Here is a 21210-nt window from a genome sequence, read left to right as displayed (position 1 = left end):
AGCCAGGGCACTGTTGCAAAAAGCTCTTTTTGCCACTGTTTTCAACAGGAACGTGAATATTGATGAAACTTTGCTATATTCTAATGCTAATTGCTGCAAAATGGAAACTTAGAAAAAAACAATCCTGATGAAAAGAGACTAACTCTACTTTTATAGCAATAGAACACAATATTTTGTGGGCCTGGCAAAATCGGTCAAAATCCAGTAAAACCGCTGAGAGCGAAGGGGGTTGCTTCAGTGAAAACAGCTGGGAGTGAATGAGTAAAAAAAACAAAAAAAAAACATATATTGTGATATTATTTTCAACAACATTCCAAGAAAATCACATTGTCCCATTACTGGTGAGCTACTTATAGAACATTTTACCGCATGTATTTGCGATATAATTGCCATTATTGGGCTGAAAATATGTTTTCAATATATTGTCACATATGCACAATTAGTTGAGAAATAAGAGTCAGTTTGCCGTTCAAAAGAGTTGTATTCAAAACACTTAACCTGAACTGAGAGAAAATTATTCAGTACAAAAGTTGTTCTCTTTTTATGATCAAAACAAGTACTGAAAAGTTACTGAACCGTGGCCCAAAAATCCCGGTACGGATCGGTTCCCATAGAGGGATACAGTGACAACGATACAGAACGAGCGGCGGGAACTATACAGGCTGAAAGACACAAACGGAACAAAGGTGCCAACAATGGACGACGGCTGCAAAAGTCCTTCCCTTTTGTCTCGGGTGAGCGAGTTCAACTCTTCTGCTGCTGTAACGACACACCGAGCTCAAGATGGACAACTTGAAAGCGAGGAGCCGTCGTCCCGTCCTGGCCTATTTGTGGCCGTCTACACCTTCTCCATCTTAAAACGCACTCAAGGCAGCGAAGCCTTCAGAAAGACGTTGAAGGCGGAGGGCCCAGGCACTACCTGGAACCATCCATCAGCCACAGGAGACAGGCCGGGGTCCCTCGGGGCCCGCTTTAGTGCACCGAGGACATCTGGATGGGAAGCATCTGGTGGAGGGGGCCGGACGGGAGGCGGGTTGGGGGGGGGGGGGGGGGGGGGGCTTGGGTTCCGCGGGAGGCCACAACAACACCGCAAACAGGCTGTCATCTGGATGTGTCTGGCACCAAGCAATTTGAGGTGGCAGCCGATTGGTGGAAAACCAGGAAGCATCGTCGGTGCCTGCCGTGTAAAGAGACCTTCTCATAATGTTTGTAAACAATAGCAGACGAGGGGTAGTAGAGACTTGATTGACTATCACTAGAACTGAACTAAAATGGGGGTGAAGAGAAGAAAGAAAAATTGCGCCAAAAGATATACAACAAAAGGTTTGCCTGCTAGCTAGGTAGCTAAAAATCGGAGATATAAATGCTGGATGTCGGCAGAAATCTTCACAACAAGTAGCAGTTTGGCAGATAGTGAACAACTCTTTGGCCATGTCTTTACTTCAAGTTGTCTAACACCAACACCCAACAAACTAAAACCACATAACGTTGCCTTACAAAATTCTGTTAGCTTAATGCTAACACACAATACAAAACGCCATAGACAGGCTAAAGAAACTAGCAGCCATGGCACTTCCAGGTAGTAGAAACATGATTGATTAATTATTGACACTGACCTGAACTGAAATGGAAAAAAAAGAAAAAATTGCACCAAAAGGTTAGCCGGCTAGCTTGCGCAAGAGCCCGTCTGTACCATTCATCCAAGCAACAGAAAAGTCAATTACGGTGATGCCTCAACTTACGAGTGACCCGACATTGTTGAGTTTTTACTTGACCAGCTATTTTATTTTTTTTTGACTTGCAAGCAAAAATCTGAGATATGAGCGCAAAATGTCGGCAGAAAACTTCACAACAAGCAGCTGTTTGGCACATAGTGAACAACTCTTGGGAAAAGAAGCCATGTGTTTATTTCAAGCTGTCCAATGCCAACAAGACCAAGAACCAACCCAAAAATGTAATTACATAACGTTGCCATATAAAATTATGTTAGCTTACTGCTAACACACAATAGAAAATGTCATAGACAGGCTAAAGAAACTAGCATCGATGTTGCGGTAGTTTTTAAACTCTAAGCACACAAACAGCAATAAATGACAGGCAACATTGTGTCTCCCTTGGAAGCAAAATGAAGAAAAACAACTTTTCCCCTGTAAATGTCTTCTTCTTGTAACATGAAGATGTTAATGTCTTTTTACTCGTTTTTTTTCTTTTCTTTTCAGTTTGGTCCAGCTACTCCTTTATGAGAGCAATAATGATTAACTTGTTATTTTTAGTATACAATTATGCTGAGAATTTTACAAATTTTTTTCATATAAATAAAATTAGCTTTTTCCCCGTAATATTACAACTTTATTATATTAAAAATTGTCAGCCCTTTTCTCATAATGTTATTGTTCTTTTCAAATATTCCTTAGTGAAAAAAAAAAAAAAGAAGTCTGAATATTACGAGAATAAAGTTTGAATTTTTAACCACAGTTTGTTTATTCTTTCATTCAGATTTTCTTCTTGTAATGTTTTCTGCTAACATTGTGACTTTTTCTTGTAATTTGAAAAAATATATATTTCCAGTTTGGCACTCAAAAATAGCTTTATTGTTCCTAGAATAAAATTCTAAAATTTAATATGTTTACGTTTCTGCTCGTTACATATGACCTTGTTCTCATAACATTACAACTTTTTGGAGGTAAAATTTTATTAATATTTTCTTTTTATTATATTACAAATTTGCTCTCATAACATTATGACTTCCTTTGTGTTTTTGCTTTTTGACTTGATTTAATTCAACTGTCTTTGTAACGTAACTTTTTTTCAGTTATTGTTTAACTGGTTTGGAATTGAATTTTTTTTACCGTAACAGACACATTATGTGTTTTTATCAGTTAAGCCCTAATAAGAGTATGTATAGAAACCATTTTGTACATTATTTTACCAGAAGCATCAGACAACATTTTAAGATCACACTGACCCAGCGACCCATCCAAAGACATCACCAACTAATCGTTTCTTAGTTCCAACAGGGCCTAAGTGCGCATTTGTACCCATTTGAAGCCATCACTTAGGCGTGACAATTATAGTAATAGTCAGACTCAAACACCTGATGCCTCCGGACACATCTGTCAGCGGTTTGGAGGCGTGACGATGCAAAACGTCTTGATACTGACAGTGCTACAAAGGTTTAAAAAAAAAAATTTTTTTTTTTAAATCTTATAATTATGATTGGAAATCAAATATACATACATAGTTTTACATCAAAAAATGTCACCATCGATCATCCGAAAACCGATCACTACACCTTTCTTACAGGGATGAGCGTTTTTCTGAATTGACCAGAAATTAAGCAATATGATTGGCTCTTTGCAGAGTTGAGTAAACGAGCCGCCAATTTGAAGTTGAATGCCTCAGATTAACTTTTTTTTTTCTTTCATCGAGGCGAACAGAGGGAAGAAGGGTGAGCAGTTCCACATGGAGGAGGAGGAGGAGGGAGGAAGCAAGACGAAAGTGACACTACAAACATGGATGCAGAAATGGTGCCGGCAGGTACTAGTTAGCCCCAAGGACAACGTAAGTAGCCCATGGGTCTTTCCTAGAAATAGCTAACTGGTCATTTAAACTTAACCTGGTAAACGTTTCTTCAGTACCAAATATTCTATATTTTGATTTGAAATAAAATTGAATGTGTTCAATGGAAGAAAAAAGAAGAAGCCATTTTTAAGGTCATTTTTAGAGCAACCATTTTAATACTGCAATATTTTTGCTCCCTGTTAATCATATCATCAAAATCTAATATCAGCCCTTTTTTAAATTCCCTCACAATATTTGTTTTCAAAAAATATCTCAAATTTGGCCCAATCGACGTGCACCCAATTTAAGGATGCTAGTCGCGTACCTTTGGCTTTGGAATGATTGTACTCGAAACGGCATTCATGAGATGTGCCATCATTTGACAATTTTCTGGCAAGAGCCAAAACGCCGACGCAGCTGCGCTGGAAGCTGTCAGCTGCGTTCACATTTTTCCAGATGACAAAATGAGCGGACTGCGAGTCAACAATGCACAGCTGCATGCGGACAAGACCTCCACATGCATCCTGACAGGATAACACATGCCGGACAACTACATAACAAATTTAGGGGGGGGGGGGTGCAGGAGAAGAAGATGATCCCGAGTTCACGAGGTCACGCGTGTCCAGCTGCAAATGACACAAAACGAAGTCGTTTAGCGACAACGTCGCCTCGCCAAACATTCCGCAATGAAATTCCATAATCCTTAATCCATTATTGATTTTCTAATCCAGGCCGGATTAGGCAACATCTCATGAGGTTTTTTTTTTTTTTTTTTCCATCAACGCAGAGATTGGGCAAACTCGGTTTCTAGGTCATATCACATGCATTCTCCATATGAATGTCATGTGTGCTAAAAATAGCACACGGGACGTTTCTAATCCGCTTCATGCCTCCACTCATGAGCGCCGACATTCCCAGGCCTTCTCTTTGGATTTCATCAGGGCTTTTGTCACCCACTCCGCGTCTAATTTGGAACATATGAGCGGGAAGTGAGGCCCGAGGATGAGAGCGAGGCAGCTGCACGGCACCCGACTGATGGGAATTCCCGACTAAATGAAGTCAAATGGCCGAGATGATGTTTGTTTTGTATTTGAAAAGAAGACATCAATCACAGTGACATTTTAAGATGATACGGCGGTTGAACAGAAAGTATCGCATCTTGTTCGGCACTCCCATCGGCCCCGACAAGTCCTTTCTTTAAAACCAACCATGACTAAATAGTAAGGCAAGCAGACGTAGCAAATCCAGGTCCAGAAAGTAAAAACCCTGCCACATGTTGGCTTTAACAGCTGATGCTAGCTAGCTAGCTAGCTCCCTAGGAGGTAAAAGAGCACCATGGGAGCTAGCTAGGGAGCTAGCTAGCTAGCACCTGAAAGTAAAAACCCTGCCAAAGTTTGGCTTTATCTTCTGATGCCAGCTAGCTATCTTAATAGCAGGTAAACGAGCGCAAAGCTAGCTTCCAAGCAGGTAAAAGAGCACCATGGGAGCTAGCTCGGGAGCTAGCTAGCTAGCACCTGAAAGTAAAAACCCTGCCAAAGATTGGCTTTAGCTTATGATGCCAGCTAGCTATCTTAATAGCAGGTAAACGAGCACAAAGCTAGCTTCCAAGCAGGTAAACGAGCACCATGGGAGCTAGCTCGGGAGCTAGCTCGCTAGCACCTGAAAGTAAAAACCCTGCCAAAGATTGGCTTTAGCTTATGATGCCAGCTAGCTATCTTAATAGCAGGTAAACGAGCACAAAACTAGCTTCCAAGCAGGTAAACGAGCACCATGGGAGCTAGCTCTGGAGCTAGCTAGCTAGTAATTTTATGCATTTTATATGTATTTTTAAATAATCTGCAGATTAATCAGTATTTTTTTTTCTGCCAAAAATCGGTATTGGCACAGGCCGAAAAAAAAAGAAAGCATTTCAGTCGGGCCCTAGTTAGCATTTGGGTTTCAGTTTGGAATTAAAACGATAAGCATGCTGTAAAGTCTTACCTCCAGCACAGGCCCCGCCCCCAGGATGATCTGCTCCACGCCGCTGGCGAAGCCCTTCTGGCTGAGGGCGGTCAGGTGGTGAATGAGGAAGTTGGTGCTCTGCGTCTTCCCCGAGCCGCTCTCGCCCGAAATGACGATGCACTGATTGCGGCGCCGCTGCAGCATGGCGTGGTAGGCCACGTCGGCCACGGCGTAAATGTGCGGCTCCAGCTTGCCCAGCGCGTGGTTGTCGTACAGTTTGACGTACTTGGGGTTGTAGATGGGCAGGAACTGGAAGGGGTTGACCACGATGAGGATACTCCCGATGTACGTGTATATCTTCTCCTGGCGGAAACGCGCCCGCAGGCTCTCCAAAAGGGCGCGCTCGGTGAGTTCGGGCAGAGCGCAGAGGTCGGTCGGGGGTTCGCTCCCCGCCGGCTGCGGGAGAAACCCCCGCTCCACCATGTGCCGGCGCTCCTCCGTCACCCGCAGCCACATCTGTAAGCTGCCGCCGTAGTGGATGGACCCGTCCAGGTTCTTTTCCCGCAGCAGGAAGCGGTAGTCGTCGCCGCTGCCCAGGCCGCCGCGGTTCTCCAGGGCGCTGCGGGGCCACAGCATCATGCGCTGCACGGGGCAGTCGCCGGGGTTGAGGATCCACTCCTCGCCGCCGAACTCCTTGACCTCGGCCAGCACGTAGCACTTGGTGCGGTCCAGGCGCAGGCGCTCGATGAGGCACTCGATGGCCTCGGCCGCCGTGGTGTTCTTGCGGGCGCCCACGGGGCAGTAGATGGTGCCCTCGGCCAGGGAGCCCGGGTACACGCGAAGGGCGAAGTCCTGGTCCTCCAGGCGCCGCCGCATGCTGCCGCTGGCGGCGGCCATGTTGGCGCTGCTGGCGTAGCTGCAGCTGCCATCTTGTAAGCTCATGGTGGCACAGACGCTCCCATCAGCACAGCGCTCGCTCCGGGCACGTTGACAGGAACTCAGGACATCCCAACCTGCGGGAGACAAAACGTCGCTTTAAAACCAGTAGAGTGGAGAATTGCATACTCGTGGGTGGGCACAAACAATATGTTTAACTCCCAAAAATGTATAAAAAGGTTACATTTTAAATATTGCCATGGTCCCAAAGTTTTTTTTTTTTTTTAATGCTAGAGCATTCAGAAAAGCAATGGTAGATATTACAAAAGTATAAGAGATCAACCAGGGCCATGTTTACAACAAGCCATTTTCACCACTGTTTTAAACAAATTTGTGAATAATGATGAAACTTTTTCTAATGCTAATTGCTACAAAACGGAAACAGATAGAAATATACTTCAAGAGACTTGAAAGTATTAATTTAGTAGGTAACGTTGAGATATGCATATTACATGTGCCAGTATCACAATATTTTTTTACATATTGTGCAGCCCTAGCGTCATTTATGAGCGGATTTCCGCTATTTGTGGGCTGGTTCAGTTCCTCTGCCCTGCTATGTATGTTATTAAAAGGGGAAGTCAACACAATTTTTTTTTTTTTTTTACAATATTATGTTTTTAATGCAGCCCCACTAGTCTAAATATGGCATACTGGTTAACATTGCGCAATGTTAATGGAATAAGAATATTACGCAGCAAAATCCAGCCGTTTTTATCCATCTCAGGGGGCGGCCATTTTGCCACTCGACCGAAGATGACATCACAGTTGCTCAGGTAACAACCAATCACAGCGCAGCTTGAGAAAACAAGTGAGCTGTGATTGGCCGTTGCCTGAGCCCTGAGCAACATTGATGTCTTTTTCAGTCGACAGCAAGTGGCAAAATGGCCGCCGCCTAAGATGAAAAAAAAAATGGCTGGATTTTGCGTCATAACTCATATTCCAAAAATGTTGCAATAATCAGAATGTCATGTTTAGGCTAGTGAGGTCACATATAACATATTATTGTCAAGAAATATTTAAGGTTGAGTTCCCCTTTAAGTACATTTAATTTATAAAGAGTTTAATTGGTTCCATCACCAAGCTTGTAACTCAAATCAATAATCTCAATTGAAATGAATTGATAGGCTGTTAATCAGTTCCAGCCAACCAACTGACTGTTTTTTGCGTTTTACTGTATGTTGGACTGCTTGGAGGCAAAGTAGCCACTTTTAACGCGACAGTCTGGGAACCAGACCGCCATCATCTGGTTTATGGAAGACATTCTCTCACAGGCATGTATAAAACAAAGCAAACATAATGGCTGGCCTGTTAGCTAGCATCAGCTTGATAGCGCGCTACCCATTCCAGCGTCAAAAGAGCTCATCCGCTCAATTAATCCGAGCAATCTGAATTCCCACAATGTCCCATTTTTGAACCTGTTACTTTTTTCTTAAATGCTACAATGAAGTAGTCATGTAAACATGTCTTGTAAAGCACCCGTCCAGCATTCTGCCACAAACATTTGAATGTAACACAACAGCTTTTAATAATCCAAAAGACAAAATTATATTTCACGATTTTGCAAATTTTCAACGATTCGATTTTTAAAATGCCGATGTGTCGAATTAATTAATTATTGCCCAGCCCTTGGCGGTAGAAAAGAAGACTAAAATCATTATTTAAGCCATTCATCCCATTTTCTCGCCATTGCCAGCCAGAAGGATGTGTGACGTCCCATTAAAAAAAAAAAATCTAAAACGGGTCAAGATGGTATCTTCTGTCACATGGTGTCCACCAACTCAAACTTCCTGTTGGAATTCCGAGTGGAACATTTAAAATGGATGCAACAAAAAAAAAGAAGAAGACCGCAGGGACATGAAGCGATGCAGAACAAGAAGATGCTTTATGTATTAACGGCGCATCGCTGCCATATAACCACTGCATGAGTGAGTGTGTGTGAGATCATGTGACCGCCCAGAGGCCAGAGTGCCGCCAAGTGCCAAGATTAACAGCTGCCACCTTCCGCACAAAAGTGGCTCTAATGAGCTAAACAATGGACTAATTCACCGCTCACTTCCTTGTCTGCAGTGGCCAGCGCGCTCTCTTTCTCCCACACACACAAAGGTTAATTGATGCTAACAAGGACAGTGGCTAATGTCACAACAATGAAGCACAGCACACAGGATAAAAGGGGGTTTATTTGAAAGAAAACATGTAGCTACATCAGCTAGCTTTAAATTTGAAACAACTTTTACAGGCCTCAAATTTATTTCATTTATCGACTCAATGTACCGAACGGCCATGTTTTTGGGAAGCCGAAAAACCCAAAGAAACCCCACGGAATCGCGGGAAGAACACAAACTCCTTGTGTTCGGACCTTCTGCCTCACAGTTCTGTGGTTCTGGGTTTGAATCCCAGCTTAGGTCTTCCTGTGAGCAGAGGTGGCAAATCCAGGTCCAGAAAGTAAAAACCCTGCCACAGTTTGGCTTTAGCCCCTGATGCTAGCTAGCTAGCTTCCTCCCTGGCAGGTAAAAGAGCACCAATGGAGCTAGCTAGCTAACACCTGGGGCTAAATGCCACAGTTTGGCTCTAGCCCCTGATGCTAGCTAGCTAGTTTCCGCCCTAGCAGTTAAACGAGCACCAATGGAGCTAGCCAGCTAGCATAGGGTGACCATATTCCCATTTCCCCCCAAAAAAGAGGAAACTTCCCCCGGCCTTGAAATTGTGGTACCAGTCGCAGTTACACAGTGTACTTCACCTCCTATTAGTCACGCAATGCCAACCGCATAAATGCCACAGTTTGGGTTTAGCCCCTGATGTTAGCTAGCTAGCTTCCTCCCTAGCAAGTAAATGAGCACCAATGGAGCTAGCTAGCTAGCTAGCACTTGGGGTTAAAGCCAAACTGTGACAGGGTTTCTACTTTCAGGACCTGGATTTGCCACCTCTGCTCACAGGAAGACCTAAGCTGGGATTCGAACCCAGAACCACAGAACTGTGAGGCAGAAGGTCCGAACACAAGGTCACTCTGCAGCCCTGCTAAACAAATGGCAAAGCTGAATAAATACTTCTTTAGTTGAAATCAAATAAAAATCTGAACGGTCCCCTTCTTGTGAGCTTGCTCGAACCAACGTCCTGAAAACGGCACTTTTTCCAACATGCTTCACCCACCATCCAGCGAGGAAACACGCAGCCGGGTGTGCGGCGTAAACAAAGAGGACGACTGTGACCTACGACGAGACAGGGCCCGATTCCAAAACAAGATAGAAAAGCGCGACTGAGGGCTGCAACAACTCGCACTTTATGTCCGACCAAAAGGAAGAAAAACAAGATGACCCGAGAAAGCAACAAGCTCTTCATTCACTTCAAATGTCAGCTTTGTGGTCCAGTCGGGTACCAACTTTACAAAATATTTACATAGCCTACATTGAGAGAATCTATTGGCAAATGTTTTTGAGCATTCAAATTGTAGTCCACTTGAAATTGAAAACAATTCGTAATTTGATGAATTGTTGTGATCAAGCAAAATAAGTCGCAGGTCACACAGGAAGACTCCAAGATTCGAGCCAATAACGGTTCAGTAGGTCAAACTTCGACCTTGTTTATCAATTAAAAGTTCATCTACATCATGAAATCTTCAAAAATCACATTTCGTTAAAGGTACTCAACAAAGAAGTCAGTAATTACCTCCAAATATAGCAAAACAATTCTTCATTACCTTCTCGTTGTCGTAGATATCTAATCCTCAACATATGGTTAATAAGATGAAGATTCCCTTTTCCTAATTTTGTACTTATGGGCAAAATTTAGGCCAGGAATCCGCAGGATTTTCCACAAACAGTCGCCAGGCTAGCATAGCAACAGTTGCTATGCTAGCCTAGCTAGCTAGAGTTCATGACCTCAAAATATGGCCTTCTGATTAGTCTATTGCCGTTTGTTTGGGTTGTATAATTCATAAAAATATATGCCAGGTTGCTACGTGGCGGCCATGTTGGTAGGGGCGACTTTTCAATTCAAAGCAATGCATGGACATTGGAAATAAGTTGCAACTTGATCATTTTTTTACCGATTTTAAATCAGGTTGACTTTTTTTTGTCAACGGCAAACTGTGTGCTATCAATATGTCATCTGTGAAAGAAAAGCCATAAAAAATATTTTTACCTGTGAAAGGTTACACTGGTCTTTGAGTTTTCTTGCCGTCGTGTCGACACACATGGAATTCGCTGATGACTTTGACCCCCCTAGCTTAGGGTCGCCATAGGCATGCATCTCAAGGGAGGTGTGCCATATCTACTTATTCACATCTGTGGTAATGACGTAATAAGGAATAATAATGTTATGTTGTAGACATTAATTTTCTTTTGAAGAATACCAAAAACCAAATTTCTGAAATAAGGGTCACTTCTGTGTGACTCGTTTTTCGACGTCAATGTGTCACATATGATTGTAAAAATATGAGTTAGCTGCAGCTCTGCATGCTACAATGAATTTCTGGAGAGCAAGTTATCAAAAATGTGCAGATGTCGAAATATAGGATATTACAGATTACCAGCCGATAAAGATAAATCCCTACTTCGAGTAATGGTTTATTTTTTCGGGGGTCAGAAGCGATAAGTCCCGCTCTATTGACTGTGATGCTTCCTAAAATCCACTGGACAACCACAAAACACACACAAAGTGCGCCGGATTAATTTTGTGGATTTTTCATAGGTTTCAAGTGTTCCTTTTAGTAATGTAAGATTGATTTGTCTGTTGTGTTTTAGTGCATATGTGAAGAGATTGGTCCCCAAAAAATTGTGTGGTTGAAGTCCACTTTGCCTGAATGAAACCAGAACCAGAAAGGCCTTGTTCACACTGACAGATCCAAATCAGACTTTTCACTATATCTCGATATTGTATGATATTGTATGAGTGGCTTTCGTGTCTCTTGCGATGTAACCCAAAACATCATTTCACTTGCAAATAAAGAGTAGAACACCAGGATCCCATTTGAGAAACAAATTGGATTTGCATGTAGTGTGAACAAAGAGAAGTGGATCCTCGATCAAATGAGCCAAATGAAAATGTGCTTTTTTTGTTTGTTGAGGTTTTTTTTTTTTTTGTGTGTGTGGTTCCGTTTAAACAGGATTGTAATCGACCTCACGTGAAGTCAATTCAGACCTCTTTGAAGTGAACCAAATCTGGATCACATCTGGAGTATTTCTATTTGGTTTGATTAACAGTTGAGCCACTTGTGGTTTGGTCTGGTTCTGTACAGTGTGAAGACACAGCGCTTCTAATTCACTTCTCCTACATTAGTTTGTCATTAACTGACAAGCCAATCAGAACCGGATCCTGTTTTCAAAGGATTTTGCAATATGAAAAAAAGTCCCTTTTTGGTTGATTCCCTTTTGGCTCCACTTAAGAAGTGGATTCAGTTTACCGGTACAATGGCGTCTTGTTGTTTAGTAGATTTTTTAATTTTGTAAAAAAAATATATAATTTTTTTTTTTAGATTTGAGTGACATTTCAATTCATTTTGATGGGGATTTTTTTTTTTGTTAATATAAATAAATTAAGCTATAAGTTTGAACTTTCGGGCAAACTACCACTGTATTAAAAAGTACGACATGGGGAGAAAGCGCTTGAACGAAGGAGAGCAAAAAAGTGACTCAGTTCTTTTTTGCCTTTACACTGCAAGTTGGTTTGAAAAACAAAGCAGTTCTGGTCTGAATCATTCTTATCCTCCTCTTCCGCTCCCCTCCCTCATTCTTGCTCTCCGGCCTGCACTCAGTTCTCACCAGTGCAACAGCAATAAACACCAAACCTCAGCATTCCTCGACACACACACACGCACGTATATATAAACATACAAGCAGCGCACGACAAATCTTTTGACACAGGAAGCGTGTTTTCCTGCCTAAGACCCAAATTCAGACTGGTACTGTAAACTCAAGAGAAGTGTATCATTACGGCATTTATGCCCTGATGCCACGTAACACAAACACACTCACGACATCCAATCCGCAATAGAAAGGTATGAGTGCGTGAAATCCAAATGATGTTGTGCTTTTGTCACACAATTTCATAGATTAAAACACAATACAAAAGAATACATTTGTCATCGCAACAAAAGTGGCCATATGAAATATAAATAGGCCTAACTAAACAATAATAAACAACAAATAACATGTAAACAAGACACAAAACCGTACATATACGGAAAAGGTGTGTGCATGGGCGTGCGTTTGGCTCAACTAGTGTGTGTGTGTATACAGTGCACAGCATCAGATGTGGCAAATCCAGGTCCAGAAAGTAGGGAGCTAGCGAGCTAACGAGCATCAGGGGCTAAAGCCAAATTGTGGCATTTAGCCCCGGGTGCTAGCTAGCTAGCTCCGTTGGTGCTCATTTACCTGCTAGGGAGCTAGCAAGCTAGCTAGCATCAGGGGCTAAAGCCAAACTGTGGCAGGGTTTTTACTTTCTGGTCCTGCATTTGCCACCTCTGCACAGCATGGAGCATTTTCACGTTTTCAGGACGTTAATTCAAACAATTTCACAAGAAGGACCGTTCAGATTTTTACTTGATTTCAACTAAGGAAGTATTTATTCAGCTTTGACATTCACCATTTGTTTAGCAGGGCTGCAGAGTGACCTTGTGTTCAGGACTTCTGCCTCACAGTTCTGTGGTTATGGGTTCGAATCCCAGCTTAGGTCGAATCCCCTGGATTTGAATCCAGGTCCAGAAAGTAGAAACCCTGCCACAGTTTGGCTTTAGTCCCAGGTGCTAGCTAGATAGCTCCATTGGTGCACATTTACCTGCTAAGGAGGAAGCTATCTAGCTAGCATCAGGGGCTTAAGCCAAACTGTGGCATTTAACCCTAGGTGCGAGCTAGCTAGCTCCATTGGTGCTCGTTTACCTGCTGGGGAGGAAGCTAGCTAGCTAGCATCAGGGGCTAAAGCCAAACGGTGGCATGAAGCCCCAGGTGCTAGCTAGCTAGCTCCATTGGTGCTCGTTTACCTGCTAGGGAGCTAGCTAGCTTGCTAAAGCCAAACTGTGGCAGGGTTTTTACTTTCTGGACCTGGATTTGCCACCTCCGCACAGCATCGGCCCGTTCAGAGAACACAAAGTACACAAAAAGTATTGTCACGGGACATCTACAGATGTCTACAGAGTCATTCGTGTGTGTGCGCATGTCAGTATTTCCCATCATGCGCTGCTCGGTTGAGACGCCACAACACAAAATATTCCACTAAAGGTCATAAGCTACAGCTGCTACACACACACACACACACACACGCGCACACACGTATGCCCAGCGCATTGTTGTGTGGCTGGTGCGTCCCATTCTGCGATGACATCATCCCTAAATTGGTGTTATTGATTTAAGACACCCCCCTCGCTGTAAAATGGGTCACTCAGGGAGCATCTGTTTCCATGGTTACAGCCGCATGCTTGATTTCAATCAATTTGAGGCGGCACTCTTTCGTGAGCGACGCGGGGAAAGGGAAAAAGACACATTTGTGTAAATGGAGCCATTTTATTGCACTTTATTTTAATTGCTTGTATACAGTATAATTATATTTGTTTATTTGATGGAGCTTCATTAACATAAATTACTTATTACAATTTTATTGAGAATATATCCATAATTAATATCATACATTTTATTTTAGTTGATTCCGTTTTAGTTGTGTTGTATATTTATATTATAAATGGCATATTCTTGACCTGTTTTATTTTGGTCATTTTTGCTCATCATATTTGCATTTATTTTGCAGATTTCTTTTACAATTGCATAATTTTTACTTTATAGAATTTATGGCTTAAGGGACTACTAATATGTACTACTATTTACTTTTAAAGAAATCTTTATTTTATTCAAAAATTATCTACACATTAAATGAGTATTAATATTTTTCAATACATCATATTTCATTTTTGTTTATTTTGTTGCTGTTTTTGTTTGTGATACTTTCATGATATAATTGTATTTTGGAGATGCTTTTTCCCCTTTATTTTGTCATGTGTTGTTTATATATTAGGATTACCGTATATTTGTGCTATTTGATAGAATTTTAGTTTTAGGTCTTAAATTATAGATTACTGATTACTTTTAGTTTTAGTTACATATGTATCAATATTAAATATGTACACTTATATAATATACACATCGGTACTCATTTTATTTTGTCATTGCCTTTTTATATTTTATATCATAAAAAAAAAATTGACAAATTCATAAGCATGCATGCGTCAATGCTTTTGAGTCCAAATGTCTCCAGTCTCCACAATTGTTATACTTTTGAGTGATGCATCAATAATGAAATTGTGTTAAACATGCGGCTAAGTGATATCATTGCTGGAGGATGACGGTACTGACGGTAAACATAATGGCACCGGGGGGGGGGCGGGTCTTTACGCGGCCCAAATAGCTCCATCATTTTTCATTGATCTTCCGGTTACCGGCTCAGCTGCCGATTGGCCCGGCAGCCGCGTGCCGTCTGCGGTGGACGATAATCAATATCAACTTCTGGTCTCTGCACATTAAAGCGATCAATACCGAGATGAGATTAAATTTTTGGAACACTGCGGCTCATCATATTGGATTTTTTTCCCCCTAACCGCATAGCTTACAGTGAATAAAGAAAGTCGAGATGGAAATGGCCGTGGCTAAGGTGGTTTTTGTGCACACCCAAAACCGGCCTTTAAGAAAAATATATTACCTAATTTAAGCAAACTTATCTGCCAGAAAGTTTGCTATCTTTATCTGTGTTAGCGACTTAGAATTGTCTCCAGTGTTAGCGGTTTTTGTACTCATCTTTTGGTGTGTTAGCATGTTAGCAAATTTCATTAGCTTTAGATATTAACTCAGAAGGCTTATTAGCAAGTTAGCTTTTGTGCACAGGTTGCTATCTTGGTACATGTTAGCTAACCAGTGGTTAGCATTTTATCCATTCTCAGTAGCCTTTTGAAAGGGTAGCCTATCATGTAAAATCCTTATTCCTAAGTGGTTTTTATGCTCATGTTGCTATTTTATTATGTTATGTCAAAAGTGTTCAAATGTTTTAGCTCAAACGCTATACAACACTTTAATAACTGTCCATAAGATTTGAGATATTCCTAGATTAGCATTATGCGTCCACACAGGTTGCTAGCATGTTAAAGTTAGCATGCTAGCTGTTAGCCTTGTTACAATGCCCATTTTGCTATGACAAAAGTAAAAAAAACAGAAAAAGAAATCGCCCATTTCCCAGCAAAATTGTGATAAATGCCATGTTAGCAAAGGATAGTTGTCTCATTGATGCCGGGAAGTCTGCTGGAGGTCCGAGATCTCCACTTAGTGAAACCAATGGACTTCACTCCAACAGCCAAGGCGACGTCCTTGCACTTACAATTGGAAATTGTTTTACAACACGTCTTGGCTTGGTGAGCCACACATGAAAAAAAAATGTTTGGTGCATCCAAGTCATTCGCTGACAGACCAGAGGAATCCGCAAACCCGTGTTTAGCCGGGCCGTTGTCCGGGCCGCCGTCCAATACGCCCTCGAGAGGAGCGCAACAAAAATAAGAAGGCACCCGAGCAACCTCGAGCAAGGTGACGCAACATGGACCGACACAGCGTTCAAAACCACAGGACTTGTTTAGTTGGTGGGAAAAAAAACCCGACTATTGTGAGGACATGACCTCGCTGCTGTGGAGGCACAATATCGTTTTTGAACGTATCAACGTTTTGTACTGATCTTTGTGATCTTCAATAGCACGGCAACCAAACAAACTATTTACGTGCCATATATAAAACAAAGGCAGAGCGATTGAGAAGAGTAAAATTGCTCGAATGATGATGATCGCGTTCTTCTGTACTCCAGTAGTTTGAATGTGTAACGTTTCAGTCAAAAAGATGTCACGGAACGCAAAACGCTTCAAAGCGAGACGATGCAAGGTTGTTGACATATTACGATCATCGTGTCTTCTTTTATGACCGGTTTGAAATTTCTTGTGTTCAAAGTAGGCATGGGTCGATAATTAAATTCTGGCGGGATGATAAAACTTGAAAATTATAGATTTAAAATGTCTTCTTCAAAATATATATTTTTTTTTTCGATTTCATTTTTTTAAACAAAGTATAGAATATTTGGTACATTAAGAAATGGGTACCATGTTATGTAGACACACAAGCAAATGAAAGAGAGAGATAGAGAAAGAAAGGTAGAGAGATAGGGAGATAGAGAGAAAGATAGATGGAGAGAAAGAAAGAAAGAAAAAAGAAAGAAATGTAGATAGAGAGAACGAAAGAAAGAAAGAGAAGAAGAGAAAGAAAAAAAGAAAGGTAGATAGAGAAAAAGAAAGAAAGAAAAAAGAAAGAAAGGTAGATAGAGAGAATGAAAGAAAGAAAGAGAAGAAGAGAAAGAAAAAAAGTAAGAAAGGTAGATAGATAGAGAAAAAGAAAGAAAGAAAGAGAAGAAGAGAAAAAAAAAGAAAGAAAGAAAGAAAGAAACTAGCAAAACCTTTTGGGTCATATCTGGCCATGCAATTTTTTTCCTCCTCGTTTTCAGCTCAAATCTACCCAATCCCTTTCTGCCACATTGAAGTGACTTTTTTTTTTCCAAAAATATTCTGAAAAGCTCCATAAACTGATGTTGCTTTCATACAAAAGTGTCCTCTGTGTCAAAAGCGTCAAGATCCTCTTTTGAGTTGCGGTCGAAGCTTGAAAGCGGCCGTGCGGTCACTTTCACTTCCGCCTGAGAGGCGCTCGTGTCGCATCACTTCCTGTGCGGCCGGCGGGCGGGTCACTCCAAATCGTCAGCGAGTTGAAACGAGTGATCGACTTCAAGACGAGTACAAGCGTCATCTTCAAACAGCATTCAAGTCATTTTCTTCTCATCATCATTCGCTAATGAAATAAATACGCTTAGTCATCATTTTTACAAGCATGCCAAGCAAACCGGGGGGGGGGGGGGGGGGGGGGATTCACTTCTACTATCACCGTCCCTACTTGAGACGCCTGGCCCAATCATCATCATCATCATAATCATCATCATCATCCCTGCCAGCGGTTGCCATGGCAACAGACCGCTGCTCACTCCTCTTACGATCCGCCGCTTATTAGATACCGCAGACCAAGAACGAGGCAGGAGATGGTTTGGAAATCCTTCTGACGGCCGAGGAACAAATGGGTTGGCGAGGGGGGAGGGAGGGGGGGGGCTGTCAAAGTCCAATGGCAGGAATGACGTCACACACACACACCAACAAACAGGCCGTCTGTGTGTTGAAAGGTTTGAATGAGGTCACGTGACTCACTGCCATCTCTCTTCGTGGCGAGATCGCGACAACCTTGCACGTATCAAACATGACATGACGGCGTGTGAGTGTGCGCGCGCGCGCGCGCGCGTGTGTGTGCGTCTACCAGAAAGTGCTTGAGCGAGAGAGAGCGAGCGAGAAAAAGTATCAATGACATGGATTAGGTACACCCCATTTAGTTCCAAGAATGCGTCCATTAAGTGGCGGCATCTCACACAAGGATGAGCCTCGGGGCACGTTACACAAAAGCGTACGTGCACGCTACTACACACTCCACGTTCACGGCGTGACGAGCACGCATGAAGAATCTCTTCATGAAGTTCGCACCTAAGAACATGCTGGCGTGAATAATGCACGTGGCTCCTCATCAATAAATCAACAATTGGGTAAATTCAAGTATGTTAACCCCCCCCCCCCCCACGTTCTCATTAATAATCAATCATAAACAATAATCAAACACATTCCCAAAACAGATTTAACAACATGCGCCGGTCCGAATTCAGGAGCATGATTTTTGTCGGTGAGTAGTCGAGTAACCAAAGATGGCACAAAAGTAAGAGTAGTTACGACAGCGTATAAAGCGCCATCCGCCGTGTATATATATCTCAGTGTTTCCCACACCATGTTAATACTTGGGCGGGCCACCCGGGTAATTTGGCCACCACCAAAGATTTTTTCAGAGGGGTTGTAATATTCCAAGAAAAAAAAAAACTTGCATATGTGCCACTTTAAAAAGTGATCAATTTGTGTGTGTTTTTCTCGCAAATTTGCCACTTTAGAAAGAAAAAAAGAAAAGAAAAAGAAAGAAAGAAAAAAAGAGGCAAAAAAATGTGGGGGGAGAAAAGAAGGAAAGAAAAGAAAAAGAAAAGAAAAAGAAAAGAAAAAGAAAAGAAAAAGAAAAGAAAAAGAAAAGAAAAAGAAAAGAAAAAGAAAAGAAAAAGAAAAGAAAAAGAAAAGAAAAAGAAGAAAGAGGCCAATTTGGGAGTTTATAAAATGGCAAAATTACGAGAGAGAAAAAAACTTATGACAAATACACGTAGCGTAATGTGAGGATTCGTTGGTGGTTAATGGGACACTGTTTATAAAATAAAAAGGCAGGATGAACACGGATTCATTTTTAATTTAAACTTTACTCGTCATACACGCAAGGCAGCTCGAGCGGCAACACTTCCTGATCCTCGATCAGCTGACTAAACACTAACCAATCAGGAGCTAGCATACTTTAGGGTCAATGCAAGTGAATGACGGAGAGCAGCAGATTCCACACATCAACTTAAATACTTAAAAATACCAAAATGTCTGAATGTGTAAATATGAATTCCCAAAACATAAATGTACAAGTAAATATTTATTTTAACAAATTAACTTAAATGTTTGATCCTCAGGGTGTGGACTTTCGTCTTCGTCGCTGGCCGCACCCAACGCTTGAAAGTGTGAATGCTTAACATGAAATGGTTCAAGCCATTACTTTCCTTATTTGAAAACCCGAACGAAAAGTGTTGGCACAAACATCCGAGTCGTACGCTACGTGTATTTCTCGCAAATCTGCCACTTTATAAGCTCACCAATGTTCCACTTAATGAAGTGGCAAATTTGCACTTTTTTTTCTCTGAATATTGCCCCCACCCCCTAAAAAAAAATAAAAAGTATGCGTGGCCCCAATATGCCGTCTTAAAAGTAAAAATAAACGCCCCTCAAAGGCGATTGATCAGCCTCTGAAAATATCCTCACACTCTTCTTTATCATCGCCATTTCATCTCTTTGCGGCAAGCCGCGTCCTCCTTGACAATCACGACATGTTTTTGCGGTTCAATATTAGTCATATTGTGCATTTTCGTTCGCACTTGTCCTGTTTACGGATGAGCTGAAGCCAACAACACGTTTGCACCATTTACAATCTTGATTGAAGCTCGGGTGCATGATTTTGGAAGTACCTGAGATTGAGCCAAGATTTGAACCCAGGACCTCCACAACTACATAATAATATCAGCAGAATAGATCCGTTTTTTTTTTTTTACCTTACACTAATGGGGAAGGGCCTATTTTCCTCAAACGCATCTTTAAAATGTCATCACACAAACACAACACGGGTCCGAGAGACAAAAGACATATGCAGTTTGTAAGCCGTGTGGTGCAGATGCTGCCCCCCCGACCCCCCCCCCCCCCCCCGCCTTCTTCCAGCCACCAAACCCACTTGAGTGGCCACTGTTGGCGTATGCGTGCGTCTTCTGTTCTCTGTTCCTGTTCCTGCTCTCCTTCCTACTTCCTCTAATCAACTGAGATGAAACGATGAAACTTCCTTCACTGACGAGCTCCGGCGCCTCGAGGAGCCTCCGCTTGTCCAAATGTGGAATTTAAAAACATGAAAATAAATCCCGCTTCCACCCAATTAAGCAGTCGAAAAGCGATTGCGCTTGAATATTTTTGTGATTGCGATTATGATTATCAATCAACAGCAAAAACGGAAGATCAATACGTGTGAAATAAGGACTACAATTACAGGTTATGCAAAAAACATGTGTGTGCGCGTGCGCTTCCGTTGCTCTGCATTCATTAGAATTAATTAACCGCACTTCGCTCACCTTGACCGCACACGCGTCACAGATCACATGACGTTTCCGTGCCGTGACAACAGCCGACGCCGGCGCCGGCCAATCGCCCCCCTCCCTTCATTGGAGCCGGCCAATCGGAGCATTCCGTTCGCCGCCATTACTGGCTGCCTCGGAGGGAGCATTGAATTCCCGAGACGAGGGCAAATTGCGTATATTATGAACAACACGCTTCATTTGCCAGTGGAGACCTCCACCAAGGCAGGTGGTCATAACTGTGGAGGACCAAAACTGCCAAAATTAAAAAGATATAAATGACTAAATAAATAAATGAATACAAGTGAACATAAAAATGGATATAAAAAAATATCAATGAAAAAATGTAATTAAAAAATACATATAAATGGAAATAAAAACAACAAAAAACATATATATAAGTAAAAGTAAAAATAAAAAAATACATTTTAAAAAACTGGTAATTTTTTTTTAACGTGGTTATATAATGGAGGACCAAAACTGCCTAAATTAAAAAATATATAAATCACTAAATAAATAAATAAATAAATAAAAGTTAAAAAAAAACAGATATAAAATATCATTCAAAAATTAGATACAAAAAATTAATATATAAATGGAAATTATATAAATATATATATATAGATACATTATATATATATATATATATATATATATATATAAATACATTATATATATATATATATATATATATATATATATATATATATACAAAAATAAAAAACGAAATTCAAAAAATAAAAATATAAAAATAAATACACAGATAGAATTAAATATCAATCAATCAATAAAAACGCTCTGTTTATTTACATGTATTTATTTTTACTTTGATTTATTTATGGCTATATATATATATATATAGTTTTTGTTTCCATTTATATATATTGTTTTTTATTTAAATTTATGAATGATATTTTTTATATCCGTTTTTAT

General features: G+C 41.2%; 1 protein-coding gene across 11 annotated transcripts in view; it reads right to left on the bottom strand.

Annotated features, from left to right (window-relative positions):
- LOC147175002 (unconventional myosin-IXAb-like) overlaps nucleotides 1–21210 on the bottom strand; it is a 123476-nt gene that overhangs the window by 93415 nt on the left and 8851 nt on the right. For 10 of the 11 annotated variants that reach the window (XM_086072736.1, XM_086072739.1, XM_086072742.1 and 7 more), the window contains exon 2: nucleotides 5542–6515. In XM_086072736.1, the coding sequence (XP_085928862.1) occupies nucleotides 5542–6444 (903 nt within the window). In that variant the 5' untranslated portion in view covers nucleotides 6445–6515. Of the gene's footprint in view, nucleotides 1–5541; nucleotides 6516–21210 lie in introns of those variants that run through there. The other variant, XM_086072746.1, reaches the window with a different exon arrangement.

The sequence above is a fragment of the Leptonotus elevatus genome, chromosome 4 (genome assembly GCF_054856555.1).
Source record: "Leptonotus elevatus isolate MCC_2025b chromosome 4, RoL_Lele_1.0, whole genome shotgun sequence".
NCBI classification, from domain to species: Eukaryota; Metazoa; Chordata; class Actinopteri; order Syngnathiformes; family Syngnathidae; genus Leptonotus; species Leptonotus elevatus.
This window is presented reverse-complemented; position numbering and strand designations above follow the sequence as displayed.